General features: G+C 37.0%; 1 protein-coding gene across 1 annotated transcript; it reads left to right on the top strand.

The window, feature by feature from the left end:
* The first annotated feature begins 2,189 nt into the window (after positions 1–2,189).
* Positions 2,190–5,130, top strand: LOC141676707 (primary amine oxidase 1-like). The gene is made up of 4 exons (XM_074482410.1): positions 2,190–3,590; positions 3,684–3,797; positions 3,931–4,463; positions 4,675–5,130. Exons 1-4 carry the CDS (start codon positions 2,457–2,459, stop codon positions 4,832–4,834), a joined length of 1,941 nt encoding a protein of 646 aa, XP_074338511.1. The 5' UTR covers positions 2,190–2,456; the 3' UTR covers positions 4,835–5,130.
* Positions 5,131–18,394: the final 13,264 nt, after the last annotated feature.

Here is an 18,394-nt window from a genome sequence, read left to right as displayed (position 1 = left end):
GAGGTTTGAGGGTGTGACTAGTGCTGTTGATCTTGATGCAATAAAGATCACAATGTTTCGTGACCGCTTGCTGAACCAGGTTCCATAACTGATGACCACAGTCAGGTATGACATTGTCTGCACCCCACATGAGTGATATGCATTGAGGCAATATGTGTTGAACAATTGACAGAAGTTTGAGCAAGTGTATGATCTCTATTTTATTGATTTAGTTACGATTTGGGACCAGATATTGCTAATAATTGAATTCTAGGTCTGTTTTAATGTTAATAATGGACAACTTACATCATGCTACAGCACATATTATAGTATAACCATACAAAATACTAATAAGCATTATATGTGTTTCGCAATGTAGGCAACCTAACTGGGAGTTTCATCTAGCTTAGACATGAGAGCTGATCCATTTTTATCTTCAACGTCAGTTTTTGATATTGCCAATGCTAAATTTTATCAATTTTTTTAAACAGATCCATACTGTAGGTAGTTTCTTGTGCCTTGCGTTGATCTGCCTGAAGAATGGTTCTGTAGGACTTCCATAGATGCTGGGGAGCAGGTTTTAATCTCTCAGCAGTGTCATCTTACATTACTAATTGATGTCAGAAAATGCACGTTCAGCGACGGCTAATACACTGGACAGAGTGAGACAACTGTAAAACATCACAGGTATTCTCTATCTTTCAACATTACATAGCATGTGGCAGAAGCTTCAATGCTGGAAACAGGTACATTTCTTAAAATGGGTCAACGGAAAATTATTCGTAATAAGCACATTTTCTAAGTAATTTCTTATATCAAGCACATGCCTGTTTATCCATTAATCATATTGTATAATCAGATGGATCTCTTGATCAAGTAAGGAATGTACGAGAGTATACGAATTAATTCTTTTGAGTTCTGTAGTATAAAATTCTAGGAGAGAATCTAATGAAAGATTTATAACCTTTAAGCTGTAGGTATTGTTATCTCAGAATCTGGATGCTGTATTTATTGTGGAACATGTTTTTTGTATGTTTTATGTTATATAAGCAATTCATGTTTCATGATTTACGTTGACTATCAATAAAACATGGGTGAACAATTGAGCATTGATCTAAATCCTTAAAGTTGGAGGTTCACCTGACTAGTTTGCTATAGTCTACAGGTGAGGCTATAACTTAAATACAACCTTCATGAGTAGTAAAAACACACCAAGAACGACCAGTTAAAATGCTGATGAGAAAACAGCTAAATCAGAACCTGATTTCTGATCCTAACAAGAAAGCAAAGGTGGGGTATCATAGGGGCAACAATCTGATTCCAGGATGCTAGATCTTTGCGCTTTTATTAGACAGTGAATCGTGGGGCCTTCACTGATTAATTTTTTAGTGATTTTTAGTCTGAAAAATGTGCAGCTGGTATATTTTGCTGATCAGAGCCAAGACCCCAAGAACTGACACAATTGCTCCATGGACCCTCAGGTACTATTGCATAAAATACTTTGACTTTAATAATATAAACTAGTATTATGTGTAAGTAACACATTAGCTAACAGTACTCTAATATGTCATAAGTACATTAAGCTGACATTAGCTAACAGTACTCTAATATGTCATAAGTACATTAAGCTGACTTTTAGCTGTGAATTGATGATTTAATTCACATAGATTGATTTTGACCATATCATTAGTTTGGTACTATTTGGTAACAATTGGTTATCAATATGACCAAGTCTCTGGTTCATTTGTCAACGCAGAGATAGGAAGATTCAGAAGGACATTGTGTTTTAGATAAATTGTTTATCATTTTCTTTATCATGAAAATTTGCCAGTCATGCCCATCTTAAATGGTACTTTCGATCTGCCGCCTGCAAGCCGAACCAATTCCTGTGCTCAATGTATAGCCTCTTCATTGTGTGAAGAAGCCAGATAATTTAAAACATATAAATGCAAGACTTGGTTGATTTGTATTAATAAACTTCCAAGTTGGAGTTTTGACTTGAGTATTTCTTAATGCTTGAAGTATGGATGTACACAGAAACCAAGTCATGTAAATTATTTCTGTAGAAGTAGAACTTAAGAGAAGATAGAATTGGTCATGAATACTCTTAAAAGTATTGGCATAAGTTGTTTCCCAAGTGGGTATAAATTAACTTTATGATGTTAGGTTCACATAATAATAGCAATAAAGGGTCTCTGCTGGTGATGCAAAGGCAGAGATTTATCAAGAAATCTGTGATTACAAGGCAAGTAAAGGGCTTAAAAAAATAGTAACCAACTTAGTTATTTAAAGTATGATAGGCTGTAATTGACTCATTCACAAGGAAAACTTCTAAGTTTGGGTAACATGGGAAGCCCAAGTTTATTGGCAACAGAAGCATTCATGATCATGTGCATTAGTTCGATACAATATATACTTTCAAACAGTTTTTGGAATCACAGCTTTTGTATTCTTTCTATTTTGATAATACAGATTTGATGAAAATACCATTCCTATTTTTTGTTTTTCTACTGCAATTCTTTTTAACTTCTTATGGCCTTAACCATCCCCTGGATCCTCTCACCCCTAAAGAAATTAATCAAGTGAGGCGAATTATTCAAAAGTCTCACCTTGCACCTTATTTTCCCAACATAACCTTTCATTTCTTAGATCTTGATGAACCAGAGAAAGATAATGTCCTCAAATGGATGTCTTCTCGAAAAGGCAACAAGTCATTTCCTTATCGTAGAGCTAAGGTTGTGGTTCGTGCTAATCACGAGACTCATGAGCTCGTTGTAGACTTGGCCACTAGTTCAGTTACATCGGACCATGTTTATACTGGTCATGGTTACCCTCCATGGACCGCTATTGAGCTTTTCCAAGCAGCCAGGTTACCTGCAAAGTATCCGAAATTCAAAGATTCAATTTCAAGAAGAGGACTAAATTTGTCTGAAGTCACTTGTCTTCCTTTCACAATTGGCTGGTTTGGAGAGCATGTAAGAAGTAGAGCTGTCAAAGTTTCATGCTTTTATCGCGGAGGAACTACCAGCATATTTGCCAGACCTATTGGAGGATTGACTATATTAGTAAGTGTGGAGCCGTTGCAAATTACTCAATATGTAGATAGATACAGAACACCTTTACCAAAAGCAGAAGGCACAGATTTTCACTCAGCAGGTCAATGGCCTATTTCTGTACCATGCAATGCAACAGATGCTGGCTTCACTATCAATAAACACGAGGTCAGATGGGCTAATTGGAAATTTCATGTTGGATTTAATGCTCGCGCAGGGCTAATTATATCAACAGCTTCAATACTTGATCTTGAAAGGAAGAAATTCAGGAATGTGCTTTACAGAGGTCATGTTTCCGAGACATTTGTTCCATACATGGATCCTACAATTGAATGGTATTACAGGACATTCATGGACATTGGAGAATTTGGGTTCGGAAGATCTGCTTCTAGCCTAATTCCACTGACAGATTGTCCGAGCAATGCAGTGTATATGGATGGTTACATGGCTGGAGGAGATGGACAGCCACAAGAAGTCCCAAATGCAATATGCATTTTCCAGCGTTATGCTGGTGATATTGCCTGGAGACATACTGAAATCGGTGTTCCTGGAAAAGTGGTAAAGATAAGCTGTTAGAAGCAACTAATAAGTTTCAATAGTTTGTTATTTTTGCAGACTCTTGAATCTTGATATTAACTACTGGCTTTGCAGATAACAAGTGGGCAACCAGAAGTTACTTTAGTAGTTAGGATGGTGGCTACTGTTGGAAATTACGATTATATTCTTGATTGGGAGTTCAAAGAAAATGGTGCAATAAAAATTAATGTGAGTGTCCCCAACTATGTTTTTAGAAATGATTTAGCTAGTTCTATTTATTATTGCAAATTTTTTATATATACAGTTATAAAATAAGAATTTTGTACTTAGATTTGTTTTCTTCTATTGTAATGGTAAACAGGTAGGCCTATCAGGTGTTGTAGAAATGAAAGGTGTTCCGTACAAAAATCAAGATCAGATAATAGAGGAGATCTATGGTAACCTTGTCGCAGACAACACCATAGCAAACAACCATGATCATTTTCTAACTTATTATCTCGACCTTGATATCGATGGTAATAAAAATTCATTTGTCAAAGCCAATTTAAAAAGGATACATGCAAAGCATTCTCCAAGAAAGAGTTACTGGAGAGTTGTGACAGAAACAGCAAAAACCGAGGCGGACGCAAGGATCAACCTTGGATTGGTTCCAACTGAATATCTTGTAGTGAATCCGAATAAGAAATCAAAGTTGGGAAACAATGTAGGCTATGGTCTGATCACTGGACAGCCAGCAATTTCACTACTTTCTGATGATGATCATCCACAAATTCGCGCTGCTTATACAAAGTATCAAGTTTGGGTGACTAGCTATAATAAGTCTGAGAGATGGGCTGGTGGATTTTATGCTGATCGGAGCCATGGCGACGATGGATTAGCCAGTTGGAGCAGCAAGTAAGTTTCTTGTTCCAAGTAATGCGTTTATTTCTAAAGCATTTTTCCACTCATTTGATTTTTTCACTTTATATGGCTCTATGAGAACAAGTTAATTACACCGAAATTAAAGACAAGGACTAAGCTAGTAACAAGTTGCGGTGGGATATAAAGCATGTACTTGTAAAATTCTTTTACTAGGATTTGAAATTGACATATGTGTAATGTGCAGGGACAGATCAATAAAGAATGAGGATATAGTACTGTGGTACACAATAGGGCTACATCATAGTCCAGTCCAAGAAGATTTTCCGGTGATGTCAACTCTCAACAGTGGATTTGAGCTCCGACCAGCTAACTTTTTCCAGCGGAATCCATTGCTCAAACATTAGCATCTGCGTGGACATTGTTTTTTCTTCTATCAAGAAACAACCAATCATTAATTTATATATCTGTAAATTTCTAATCAACCTAGGAAATTCATGTAAAAAACCATAAGTGGAATATTCGTTTGTTTTAGTACTATGTAATAAGATTACACAAAAGTCATACTCCTATATTGTAATTCATTCCGGCATTCCAGTGAAATGATTTGTTCTATAATCCACTGGAATCAAAATAATATACGGGATGGTTCTCCCACACGATCAGAAAAAAAAATAATGCAGACACCTAACTTTTGTCTCCACGTCCACGTGTTTAAATTTTGGATTAAATCATACTTTCCGTTCCCTTCTCAATTATCCCTATATTTATTAAATCATATATGGAATCATTTAATTCAAAATATGATATGAAATTAGAATCACCAACCTCATTTAACGGGGTTTGAGTGGCACGAGAATAATGTATAACAAATATCACATATTTGGTTGAGTGGTCGAATAAATATTTTAATTTATAATATTTTAAATCAGTAATTTTAATTTAGTTAAATATATTAATATAAATATTATTTCAATATTTTTTTGCTCATAGTTTTGGTTGGTATTTGTTATTCCTAGTGGACTAACAATGAGATTTACAGAAGGGGGGTTGAATGTAAATCTCAAAACTTTTTTCAAGTTTTGAGCAGTTTTAAAGGCTTTGTGTTCAAGATGAACAAGTGTGTGAATTACTTTAAGCTAATACAGACAGATATGTATTCAAGCACTAATGTAAAGAACACAACATACCTTAAAAACTTTTCTGGTGGATTGTTGTTCCACCAGAGATGGTATTTCAGAAAATCTGTGATTCTAGATGTTGATCACAACTGCGTCCTAGTACAAACTAGATAATTTTTCTCTCAAGATTTTTCTAAACAGCACTGGAAAAATTCATATCTAATTACTAGCTGCTACTTGGTTTATATATCACCAAGTGTACAAGTGAAGACAAAGATAAAAATACAATATTAAAATAAGTTCTCCACTTGTTTCTTCTCCATATCACTCAAGTACTTTGTTGACTATTGCCTCTTTGTACTAGAGTAGAACGGCTGCTTTTTCTGATGTTCCTGAAATTAGGCTTCCACATTTCAGTTATCTCTGTCAACCCATGTGCCTCTGTCTGCTGTTACAACTACCACTTATCAACTGCTATTTAACAGAACATCCGTTGAAGCCTTCATCCGTTGATGGCTTTATCTGTTGATGTGTTAGCAGTTGAAGCTCTATCCGTTGAAGCTTTAGAGACATCCGTTGAAACTTTGTTTCTCATCCGTTGAAGGTCTTTAAGATATCCGTTGATACCACTTCATTTATACAAAATTACAAAGCATGAAATATTTACAATTGGCCTTCCTATTTGCATATCTTCTAGTAGTCAACATGACTTATATTTTCTCTCAACTTCTAAGAATTATATCTTAAATACAGAGACTGAAATGTGCTACAACACTAGACTTATTTCTAAGTAAAGCTGCACCATCAACGGATAGCCAAAGTGGTCTTATCCGTTGAGGCTACAAACACTAAACTTCTACTTAAGTGTTTTGTTAAACATATCATCAAACTAATGCACATATATTCCTAACAATCTCCCCCTATTTATGTCTATAAGAATTGTAGACATAAATTCAGGGTTAACTTGATGATAACAAAACACTTAACAAATATATGAATTGAAACTAAGTAGAAATTTAAAAGTGCTGCAAAAGTGTATGTACTAGGAGGTAATTGAAGATTTACAGAATTTCCAAGGGTGCTCCTCTAGTCTGAGCAAATCATCTTTTTCTTCTTTATTCCCTTGTTTTCTTTCCTAGCCCTTTGTCATTTTCCTCAATTTGGAGTTGGAGTTGTCTGTAGAATTCAGCTTCATCTTCATCACTGATATCCAACTTAGATTGCATTTCCTTGAGAGTTTCATTGCTGGCAATCTTGAGTTGGTCTTCAAGTCTGAAAAATCTTCTGACTCCTTTATCATCTCTAAATTCCATCAACCAATGAGGTGATTTGTGGATTGTAATTCCCCTTTCTTGAATGAGTAAAGTTCTGGGCAAAGCATTGGGCTCCCTCCAAGTTTTCCTTATGTTGGCAATCTTGTTGAGAATTTCAGTCTTGGCAGTCCTGGTAAAGCCAGAATCCTTTTGTATGGCTGAAAAGACTCTGATCAAGGTAGAGTAGCCTTCATTCAGAATCTTGTAGAGAGGCCATGTTCTTTCCCCAGCTCCTTTGTATCTGAACACCAATCTCTCTGGTAGCTGTCTGTAGGCAGCTATTCCCCTTACATCCTCCAGCTCATCCAGATAGAGTTCAATGTCTGAAATTTCTTTTATGTCACAGATGTGAACATAATCATCTTTAGAAATGGGTGGCTTAGGCTTAGGTTTTTGTTTTTGAGTGAATTTCTTAGAGGTTAGGGGAGGTGTAGATTTGGATTTTCTTTTCTGTTTCTTTGGTAGTGGAAGAGTGATTAAAAAGGTAGGCAATTTGATGGTGTCCCAATCAATAGGTTCCTCTTTTGGGATGATTAGTTCACCATGGATGTTTATAGTGGGATCAGCAACACAAGGTTCAGGTATGGAAGGTAGTGGTTTAGATATTGATTTAGTTTCTTCAGTGTTATCTTCACTCCTTCTATGTGCCTTGGCCTTTCTTCTGTTTCCCTTCTGCCATTCCTCTCTTTCCTCCATAATCTCACCAAATATACTCCCAAAAACCTCATCTAGGTTTGCAATCTTGTCTTCACCCCTGACTTCAATTCCTTTCTCTCCTTCAACTTGTCTTGACTTTAGCTGTTGTTCAAGCTTTGCTTGTGCTCTTTTATCATCCTTGAGTTTTTCAGCTTCTTTCTTCAACCTTTTGGTTTCTTCCCTCTTGGCCTTTGGAAATTTGGGATGTCCTTGCATCATACAGATACTCTTTCCCTCTCTAAAGATAATGGCCATTTTCATTCTTTCATCTATGTCCTTGGTCTCCTTGTACTTTATGATGTTAGCACCCAAAACTTTGTCTTCATCAGGCTTTGGAAGAGGAAAGTCCACTTCTTTCATCTGAGCAAAGTCTAGGGGGTTCTTTGTGGAGTCCTTGTTGGATCTAGTATTGGGCTTGAGAACTATAGGTTTTAGATTCTTGAAAGAAGTTTCTCCAACCTTATTCCTCCTTTCTGGCTTGTGCTCCATAATGATTGGTTCAACCTTTGTGCTATGTTTCACAGATATTGATTTATCTTGTGTTGAGCCAAACACTTGTTGCACCCTTTCATCAATTCTCCTCCTTTGCTCTTTCACTTGAATTTCAGCTGTTGCTAGCTGGATTAGGTCAATTCCATCAGGCTTTCCTTTGATTTGCATAATTGGAGAAGTAGTGATGGCAGGAACTAGCACTTTAGATATCTGGATTTTTGTAGATGGCTCTCCTTCCCCTTCCCTTTTTCTCTCCCCCTTTTTGTTATCATCAAGGAGAGGGGTCAAGCCTTGTGCCTTTGCCAGCTGCATAAGTAGACTGTTTGAGATTGTTGGTTGTGAAGAATGCTGGCCACAGAATTTTCAATAACTTGGACTCTGTCTTCTAACTTAGCCAGCCTCTTTTCAGTATTTGAATCCTTTTTCAATCTCAACAATAAGTCCTTCATTGTACCATAGGGCATGACTGAATCCAATTTTTCAGAATTGTAGGATTTCAAGTCAGCAATATCCTTCTTGAGTTCATCCACACTCAGATTCTGTCTTACTTGCTGCAACTTCATGAGATGCAGTGAGTCCAGGTGATCTGTAAGGATTGCCTTGGTACCAGCATGTGAAGTTTTCTGAATGGCCTGTTGGATAGTACTGATTTGTTTGACTAAGGAGACATTGAATTGCCCTGGTGTAAACTCCTTTGTCAAGGCCCATTCAGGTAAATTTGGAATAGAACTAGGGCTTTCATCTCCCCCTAAGTTCATGCTTCCATCAAAAGAAACAGAGTCATCATCATCAGAATTTACTCCAAATTCCTCAGATGACTCACCAGCTTTAGAAGGCATCTTGTTAATAACAGCTTTATCCCTTTGAAGAGATTCTGTTGTATGTACTAGATGTAGTGTCTTTTCTGCCTCCTCATTGCCCTGAGCAGCCAACAACTGATAGGCGACACAGGATGAGTAAAAATGTCAGCATCCAAGGAAATGTTATCAATTACAGCTTTGTAATGTTGCTGAAATTGTCTTTCCTTTTCAGCATCATCCACAATCATTGACTCACTAGCAATGGCTGGATCCACCCTTATATCTGCTGTACCTGCCTTTCTCTCTTTTTCTCTATATTCTTGCATCAGGGGCTCCCCCTGGCTCACACTCCTCACTTCCTCACCTTCACCTACTAAGGTGGTACTCCTCTCACTTACTTTTGCCATGCTGGAAGAAATAGCATGCATATTTGAGCTCTCAATCTCTCCTTTTGCCTGGGTGCAACCCAGCCTCTCACTCAAATTGTCACTCCCTTCCCTCAGTCCTAAAAGTGATTGTACAGTAATCATGTCTTCTACACTTGGAATTGTTTCAGTTGTGTGTGTAGAGACTATCAACGGATATGGAATAGCCGTTGAAGGTGACACTGATGGTATCAACGGATAACTGCTGTTAAGCTTATCCGTTGAAGAACAACCACTTGTCAACGGATGAGTGATATCCGTTGAAGAAGGAAAAGAAGTAGAAATTGAAAGTGATATAACTGTTGAATCTGTGTGGATTGATTTGAGTTTTGGTGACACAGATCCTTCAATTACATCTGAAAGAATTTGCGGGTGATCCAACAAATCATCTAAAAGATGATGATCACCTGTATTTGAGTGGGGCTCCTCCCTGAGTTATAAAGAGGGAGAATCAGGAATTGATGGGAATAACATATCCACATCCAGAGATGGTGATGAAGTGTGTAGTGATTGATGTGTGTTAATTGTGAGAGAATGGGGCTGTGACTCCACATTTGTTGGAGCCACATCAAACTGAGTTTGAGAAGGCATAGATACAGATGGATGTATCTGTGTAGTGTGTGCACCCTGTGTAGAAGATTGGGTTCTAGCCCTCTTTCTTCTAAGAAAAGCTTTTGTTGGTGAGTGTTTGGCTTCTGTGTCCCTCCCTCGTTTGTTCTGTGTTCCTGGTTGGGAACTATTTTCAATAGTTACATCCTTTTGGGAGAATGCAGCTAGGGATGTGCTAGTAACCTTTTCAACCACCACAGCTTTTTGAGAAACTGTGGCTTGGCTAGCTTGAGAAACACTTATCTCTCCTTCCTTATCCTGGGGGTTTCTTTGATGTTCACCCCTCCCCTCACCACTCACACCCTGTTCACTCCCCTCAGGGTTAAGGGTAGGTGTTACAACTATTGTCTTTTGAGAAACAACAGAGGTGGTTTTCTTTGTCTTTGATTTTGAAAGTTTAGTTTTGGTGACCTTGGTAGGAATCTGTTGGGGCATTGTCACAGATTCCATGGGCACACTAGAAGATAAAGAAATAGAGGGGTTGGAAGAAGTAGGAGTTGTAGAAACAATTACCTCACTTACCTGAGGTGCATCCATGATTGGTAAATATACCAATGGTACACTGCTGTTGAGATCCATTCTCAATAAATCTGCAAGAACTCTTTTCTCTTGTGCCCAGCACTTGAGTTTATTATTCTCATTGGTTATGACCAAACCTTCAGCAACATGGTTAGCCAATAACATAAAGAATCTAGCATAATAGATGTTATTAGGTCTATTAGCTTTGTTATCTAATCTAGTACCCAATTCTAGCATAACATAATTGCTAAAGTTAAAATACCTATCAGAAACAAGTATATAGAGCATATTAACAAGAGATGAAGTTATGGCATCAAAATTACTAAATTTCCCAGAGAAAACCTTGATAAAGGCATCCCCAAGAAAACTCCATTCTTTCCTAAGGCCTTTTCTTTTAATACTCCCTAAACTAGCAGAGTTAAGAGAATAACCTATGGAATCTAACATGCTGGATACATCATTATCAGTGTGTGGTGTCATGGCATTGTTCTCAGGCAATTTAAAATATGCTAGTAAATCATCACAGTTAACACAGTGATTTTTACCTTTGAGAGTGAAAGAGATGGTCATATCTATGGAGTTGAACTCGGCAGTTGTCCAAATCTCCTCAACTACTTCACAGTAAATCGTTGGGGCTTCCAGCATTGCATAGCTAAGTTTACAGTTTTTGATGAAGTCCATCATTTTGTGATAATCTGAGTGGGCTTCATTCTTTGCTACCAAAGCTATGAAATTGTTCTTCTCATAGATGAACCCAGATTGAGACATAATTTTTACTACTGGTGCCATTGTTGTAAGTAGAAATTGCAGAGAATAACTTGAAGGTTTTGCAGAGAGTAAATGGTAAAAGCTTTGAAGTTTCAAGAAAGCGTAAAGTAAAAATGAAAAATCAGAAGGGCTTATATACTTTCTCAAATTAAAAAGCATAAATAAAAGATTAATCAATAAATATATGTAAGTGAGTTTCATCCGTTTAAGAATAAACTGTAAGTATTCTAAAAACTACCTTTAAAACAAATACATACAGCTGTATGTATGAGTATCAACGGTTAAGAAAATAGAATCAACGGCTGTAAGACACCTGAATCGACTGATGTGACATTTCAACGGATGAAGTAAATTGTCATCCGTTGAAAAGTACTCCAGTTTTATCCGTTGACGGATAAAAATTCCAGAAATGTATATGTCTTTCAACGGATAATGAACATCCGTTGATGGAACAATTTTGACTTTCAACGGATAGGAAATACCCGTTGATGGAATAATCTGTGTTAAGAAGTCAAATTTGTTCTAGCAACTAATACATTTCAGGCTTCAATTCAAATTGCAATTAGGACATTAAATTTTATGAGTAATTAAGCATACCTAGCTCACTTACCAATCTTGTGAATGTTGATTCATCAAGTGGCTTGGTAAATATGTCTGCAATTTGTTGTTCACTTGGAACAAAATGTAGTTCCACTGTACCATTCATGACATGCTCTCTGATGAAGTGGTACTTGATATCAATGTGCTTGGTCCTTGAGTGCTGCACAGGATTCTCTGTTATGGCTATGGCACTTGTGTTGTCACAAAAGATAGGAATTCTATCAACATGAAGTCCATAATCAAAGAGTTGATTCCTCATCCATAACACTTGAGAGCAGCAACTTCCAGCAGCAATGTATTCAGCCTCAGCTGTAGAAGTAGAGACTGAATTTTACTTTTTGCTAAACCATAATACAAGCTTGTTTCCCAGGAATTGGCAGGAGCCTGTTATACTTTTCCTGTCTATTTTGCAACCTGCATAGTCTGCATCTGAATAACCAATTAGATCAAAGCCAGATTCTCTAGGGTACCAAATACCTAAATTTGGTGTACCCTTGAGATATCTGAAAATCCTCTTGATAGCAATTAAGTGAGACTCCCTAGGATCAGCTTGAAATCTAGCACACAGACATGTAGCAAATATTATATCTGGTCTACTGGCAGTTAAATATAAAAGTGAACCAACCATGCCTCTATAACCTGTAATGTCCACAGACCTTTCAGTCTTATTCAATTCAAGTTTGGTGGCAGTGGCCATGGGAGTTTTTGCAGATGAACATTCCATTAAGTCAAACCTTTTTAGAAGATCATGAATATATTTAGTTTGACTAATGAAAATTCCATCATTAACTTGTTTAACTTGTAAACCAAGAAAATAGGTTAGTTCTCCCATCAGGCTCATTTCATACTTACTTTGCATTAGCTTAGCAAACTTTTTGCAAAGTTTATTATCTTTAGAACCAAATATTATGTCATCTACATAAGTTTGAACAAGTATACTAGAGCCATTAACATTCCTAAAGAAGAGAGTTTTATCAACAGTACCTCTAGTGAAGTGATTCTCCAAAAGGAATTTTGATAGGGTTTCATACCAGACTCTAGGTGCTTGCTTCAGTCCATAGAGTGCTTTCAACAGATAATACACATAGTCTGGAAAATTTGGATCTTCAAACCCTGGAGGTTGACTTACATAGACTTCTTCCTCCAATTTCCCATTTAGAAATGCACTCTTGACATCCATTTGATAGACTTTGAAATTGGCATGGGCTGCATAGGCTAGAAAAATTCTGATGGCTTCAAGTCTTGTAACATGAGCATATGTTTCATCAAAATCTATTCCCTCTTGTTGAGAATAGCCTTTAGCAACCAATCTGGCTTTATTCCTTATGACAATGCCATTTTCATCCATCTTATTTCTGAATACCCATTTTGTGTCAATAGGACTCTTGTTCTTTGGTTTGGGTACCAGCTTCCAAACTTTGTTTCTCTCAAATTGGTTCAGCTCTTCCTGCATAGCTAATATCCAATCTGGATCCAATAAAGCTTCTTCCACTTTCTTAGGTTCCTCCTGAGATAGAAAACTACTATACAGACATTCATCTTGAGTAGCTTTTCTTGTTTGCACTTTAGATGATGCATCACCAATGATCAGTTCAAAGGGATGATTCTTGGTCCATTTCCTTTGAGGTGGAAGATGTGCTCTAGATAAGGAGGCCTCAGTATTGTCATGATGTGAGACAGAGTGTTGATTAGTTGAAACTCCCCCTGAGTTGTTGGTTCTTTGCAGGGAATTTGGAGTTCTATCAACTGATGATGTAAATCGATTATCCGTTGATGAACTATGATCAACGGATGCTTCATTTTGTACTTCAACGGATGATGTACTATGTCTTTCAACGGATACTGCATTGCCTCTATCAACGGGTGCAGAATTTGTGCATTATCCAAGGGCATATTTTGAATCCCTTTTGAAGTGTCATCTCCATCAATCTCCTCTTCACTATCATCACAATATATCTCAATGTTGTCAAATTTGAGTCTCTCATTGTGTCCCTCATCTGTTAGTCCATCAATCTTTTTATCATCAAACACAACATGCACAGATTCCATAACAATGTTGGTTCTTAGATTGTAGACCCTATAAGATTTTCCAGTTGAGTAACCAACAAATATCCCTTCATCAGCCTTTGCATCAAACTTCCCTTTATGGTCAGATTGATTTCTCAGTATAAAGCATTTACATCCAAAGACATGAAGAAAGTTTAGAGTTGGTTTTCTTCTCTTGAACAACTGATAAGGAGTCATGCCTTTAGTTTGATTGATCAAAGAAATATTCTGAGTGTAGCAGGCACAATTAACAGCTTCAGCCCAGAAATATGTTGGTAACTTTGATTCTTCAAGTATTGTTCTGGAAGCCTCAATCAAAGATCTGTTCTTTCTTTCAACTACCCCATTTTGCTGAGGTGTTCTTGGAGCTGAGAACTCATGCATGATTCCATTTTCTTCACAGAATAGCCTTATTGACAAATTCTTGAACTCAGTTCCATTGTCACTCCTGATATTCCTAACCTTCAAGTCAGGATGATTATTGACTTGCCTGATGTGATTGATAATGATTTCACTTGCTTCATCCTTTGATCCAAGAAAATAGACCCATGAAAACTTTGAGAAATCATCTACAATCACTAAGCAATATCTTTTTCTTGCAATTGACAATACATTGACTGGTCCAAACAAATCCATATGTAGCAGCTGTAATGATTCATCAATTGTTGTTTCAAGCTTCTTTTTGAATGATGCTTTCCTTTGTTTGCCTTTCTGACAAACATCACACAAACCATCTCTTGAGAATTCAACAAGAGGAATTCCTCTGACTAAGTCCTTTTTGACTAGATCATTCATTGTCTTGAAATTCAACTGGGATAGCTTCTTGTGCCATAGCCAACTTTCAACTGGACTTGCTTTGCTGAAGAGACAAGTAATAGATTCTGCATCTGTAGAGTTGAAGTCAGCTAAGTACACATTTCCTTTTCTAACTCCAGTTAGAATCACTTTGTTGTCTTTCTTACTGGTGACAACACAGACTTCTGAATTGAAGGAAATTGTATTCCTTCTATCACATAGTTGACTGATGCTCAGTAAGTTGTGCTTGAGACCATCAACTAATGCAACTTCATCAATGATGACATTCCCTGTTGAAATCAAGCCATATCCCATAGTAAACCCTTTACTGTCATCTCCAAAGGTTATGCTAGAGCCAGCTCTCTCCTTAAACTCAGTGAGCAGGGAGAAATCTCCTGTCATGTGTCTTGAACAACCACTGTCCAAGTACCATAGATTTCTTCTTTTTCCCTGCACACCATAAAATCAATCAAGTTGATTTTGGTACCCAAGTTTCCTTGGGTCCATTCTTGTTAGCCTTTCTCCTAGACTTCATTCCTCCTGCATCTTTAGACTTAGGTAACTTTGAGTCAACCTTGATCTTAGATGTAGTTGGTTGAGGTGTAGGGTTAGTCACAGAATCATTTAGCACATTTGGAATTTGATAAGGCATGGATTGTGCAAGCATGTTATTCCATATTGGCATATTATATGGCATTTGAGGCATACTAAATGCAGCAAGATAAGGATTGTTAAAATATGGCATGTTTGCAAAATGTGCATAAGGATTCTATTGAGACATAACAGGCATAGCATGCAGAGGTGATGCAGACATATTAGACATGGAAGAGGGTACAGGTATGGGAGTTTTCTTAATAGATTTGCAATTAGCAGATAGATGATTAACACTACTACAATGCACACAGCTTTTTCTAGGAGCATACTTATCAGGTGTGTAATTGTTATGTTTGTTAACCCCTACCTTCCCATTTCTATTAGATTTCCTTTTAGTTTTCTTTTTATCCTCAACCACTTTGAGCCTATTCTTTAACTGTTCTAAGGTCATGTGTCCTATATTCACCTTACTGAAATCTTTGGATGTGCTTGCTTCTCCTTTGACAAAGTTCTTGGAAGTTGAACCAAACTTTTTGTTGAGTTTCTTTAGATTTTCACTTTTAGAAACATCTGCCTATTTTAATTGAGGAACCTTCAACGGATGCTCCTTTTCTTCCTTCAACGGATAACTTTCATCATCCGTTGATTCCACATCCGTTGACAGCCCATCAATTAATTCCAGTTTCTTTTTGTTTTTATCCCAGGCAGTCTCACAAAATGATTCAATTCCTTGGACCTTGGAAATTTGAGCACCAACATCCCTAGATGTCTTCCAGGCTTTAATCACCTCTTGCTCTCTCTCTAATTGATTGGAAAGTATTTCTACTTTCTTAACAGATTCAGCTAGTTCATTTTTAACAGATATACAATGTAGCTTGGTTTTCTATAGGTCAATCAACTTATCTTCTAACACAACATTTCTATTACTTAAAAACAGATTGTTCTCTTTAATCCTACTATTTTCTTTAGCAAGAGATTTAAGAGACACACGCAAATGATACAATTCAGTAGACATGTCATTAAAAGCATCATTGCACTCTTCTTTAGTAAGCTGTGTTAAATCAGTAGTGATTACCTGGTTGCTTGATGAACTAACTTCATTTTCCTCAGAATCAGCCATGAGAGCCAAGTTGACATATTCCACATCTTCATCCTCTTCTTCTCCATCAGCTGCCCAGTCTTTTTCTTGAGTAATGAAAGCCCTCTCCTTTTGTTTGAGCAGATCAAAATATTTCTTTTTGTAATCTACTTGGTCAAATTTCTTCTTTTCAGAAGTTGGCTTTCTGCACTCACTTGCAAAGTGTCCACTTATACCACAATTGAAACACTTGAACTTGGATTTGTCCACCATGTTCTTATGAGGTTTAGTGGCTCTAGTGTTTTTCCTAAATTTCATCTTTGCAAATCTCCTGGACAGAAATGCAAGATGCTCATCAATACCATCAGAGTCATCTTGGCTGGAGTTGTCTTCATTCTCAGCAACTTGCTCCTTACCCTTGCTTGATTCTGATTTGCTTGTGCCATCTTTGGAGTTTGATGTAGATCTCACAGTTTCTTGTCTGCATTCTTTCTCATTTTCAGCTACCAAGGCAACTGAACCTCCTTTCTTTCTTCCCTTCTCCAATACCTCATCCTGTTCCAGCTCTAGTTCATAAGTCTTCAAGATTCCATATAATCTTTCAAGAGTGAAGTCCTTATAATCTTCAGAGTTTCTCAAGGAGACAGTCATGGGTTTCCATTCCTTTGGCAAGGATCTTAAAAATTTAAGATTTGAATCCTTCACCTGGTACACTCTACCATACAGCTTCAGTCCATTCAACAGCTTTTGGAATCTATTGAATGTGTCATTTAAAGATTCATTTTCTTCAAAATGAAAATACTCATACTGTTGAATGAGAAGCTGCATTTTGTTTTCTTTTACTTGTTCTGTACCTTCACACAGTAGCTGAACTGTGTCCCAAACCTCTTTGGCAGTTGTGCAATTTATCACATTATCAAACATATCCTTGTCAAGACCATTAAACAAAATGTTCATAGCCTTCTTATCCTTGTGGACTTCTTCTGTGTCTTCCATTGTCCATTCTGCTCTAGGTTTTGGAATGGATTGACCAACAGCAATTGTGGCCGTAGCAACTGTGGCTACTTTGTGGGGAATGTGAGGACCATTCTCAATGCAGTTTACATAACCTTCATCTTGGGAGAGTAGATGAAGGTGCATTTTTACCTTCCAATGGTGATAACTGTCTTTGTCAAGAACTGGGATTTTTACTCCAATATCCTTCTTACTCATCTTTGTTAGTTTCCAAGATCTTTAAACTCTTTGTGTGTCAAGAGCTTGCTCTGATACCAATTGTTATTTCTAGTGGACTAACAATGAGATTTACAGAAGGGGGGGTTGAATGTAAATCTCAAAACTTTTTTCAAGTTTTGAGCAATTTTAAAGGCTTTGTGTTCAAGATGAACAAGTGTGTGAATTGCTTTAAGCTAATACAGACAGATATGTATTCAAGCACTAATGTAAAGAACACAACAGACCTTAAAAACTTTTCTGGTGGATTGTTGTTCCACCAGAGATGGTATTTCAGAAAATCTGTGATTCTAGATGTTGATCACAGCTGCGTCCTAGTACAAACTAGATAATTTTTCTCTCAAGATTTTTCTAAACAGCACTGGAAAAATTCATATCTAATTACTAGCTGCTACTTGGTTTATATATCACCAAGTGTACAAGTGAAGACAAAGATAAAAATACAATACTAAAATAAGTTCTCCACTTGTTTCTTCTCCATATCACTCAAGTACTTTGTTGACTATTGCCTCTTTGTACTAGAGTAGAACGGCTGCTTTTTCTGATGTTCCTGAAATTAGGCTTCCACATTTCAGTTATCTCTGTCAACCCATGTGCCTCTGTCTGCTGTTACAACTACCACTTATCAACTGTTATTTAACAGAACATCCGTTGAAGCCTTCATCCGTTGATGGCTTTATCCGTTGATGTGTTAGCAGTTGAAGCTCTATCCGTTGAAGTTTTAGAGACATCCGTTGAAACTTTGTTTCTCATCCGTTGAAGGTCTTTAAGATATCCGTTGATACCACTTCATTTATACAAAATTACAAGGCATTAAATATTTACAATTGGCCTTCCTATTTGCATATCTTCTAGTAGTCAACATGACTTATATTTTCTCT

The sequence above is a fragment of the Apium graveolens genome, chromosome 8, assembly GCF_009905375.1.
Source record: "Apium graveolens cultivar Ventura chromosome 8, ASM990537v1, whole genome shotgun sequence".
In the NCBI taxonomy this organism is placed as follows: Eukaryota; Viridiplantae; Streptophyta; class Magnoliopsida; order Apiales; family Apiaceae; genus Apium; species Apium graveolens.
This window is presented reverse-complemented; position numbering and strand designations above follow the sequence as displayed.

Excerpts from the sequence above, each read along its gene's own strand:
- LOC141676707 (XM_074482410.1), top strand. The coding sequence starts at position 2,457 with ATGAAAATACCATTCCTATTTTTTGTTTTTCTACTGCAATTCTTTTTA. Across the intron at positions 3,591-3,683 it reads TCGGTGTTCCTGGAAAAGTG|ATAACAAGTGGGCAACCAGA; the intron begins GTAAAGATAAGC and ends CTGGCTTTGCAG. Across the intron at positions 3,798-3,930 it reads ATGGTGCAATAAAAATTAAT|GTAGGCCTATCAGGTGTTGT; the intron begins GTGAGTGTCCCC and ends AATGGTAAACAG.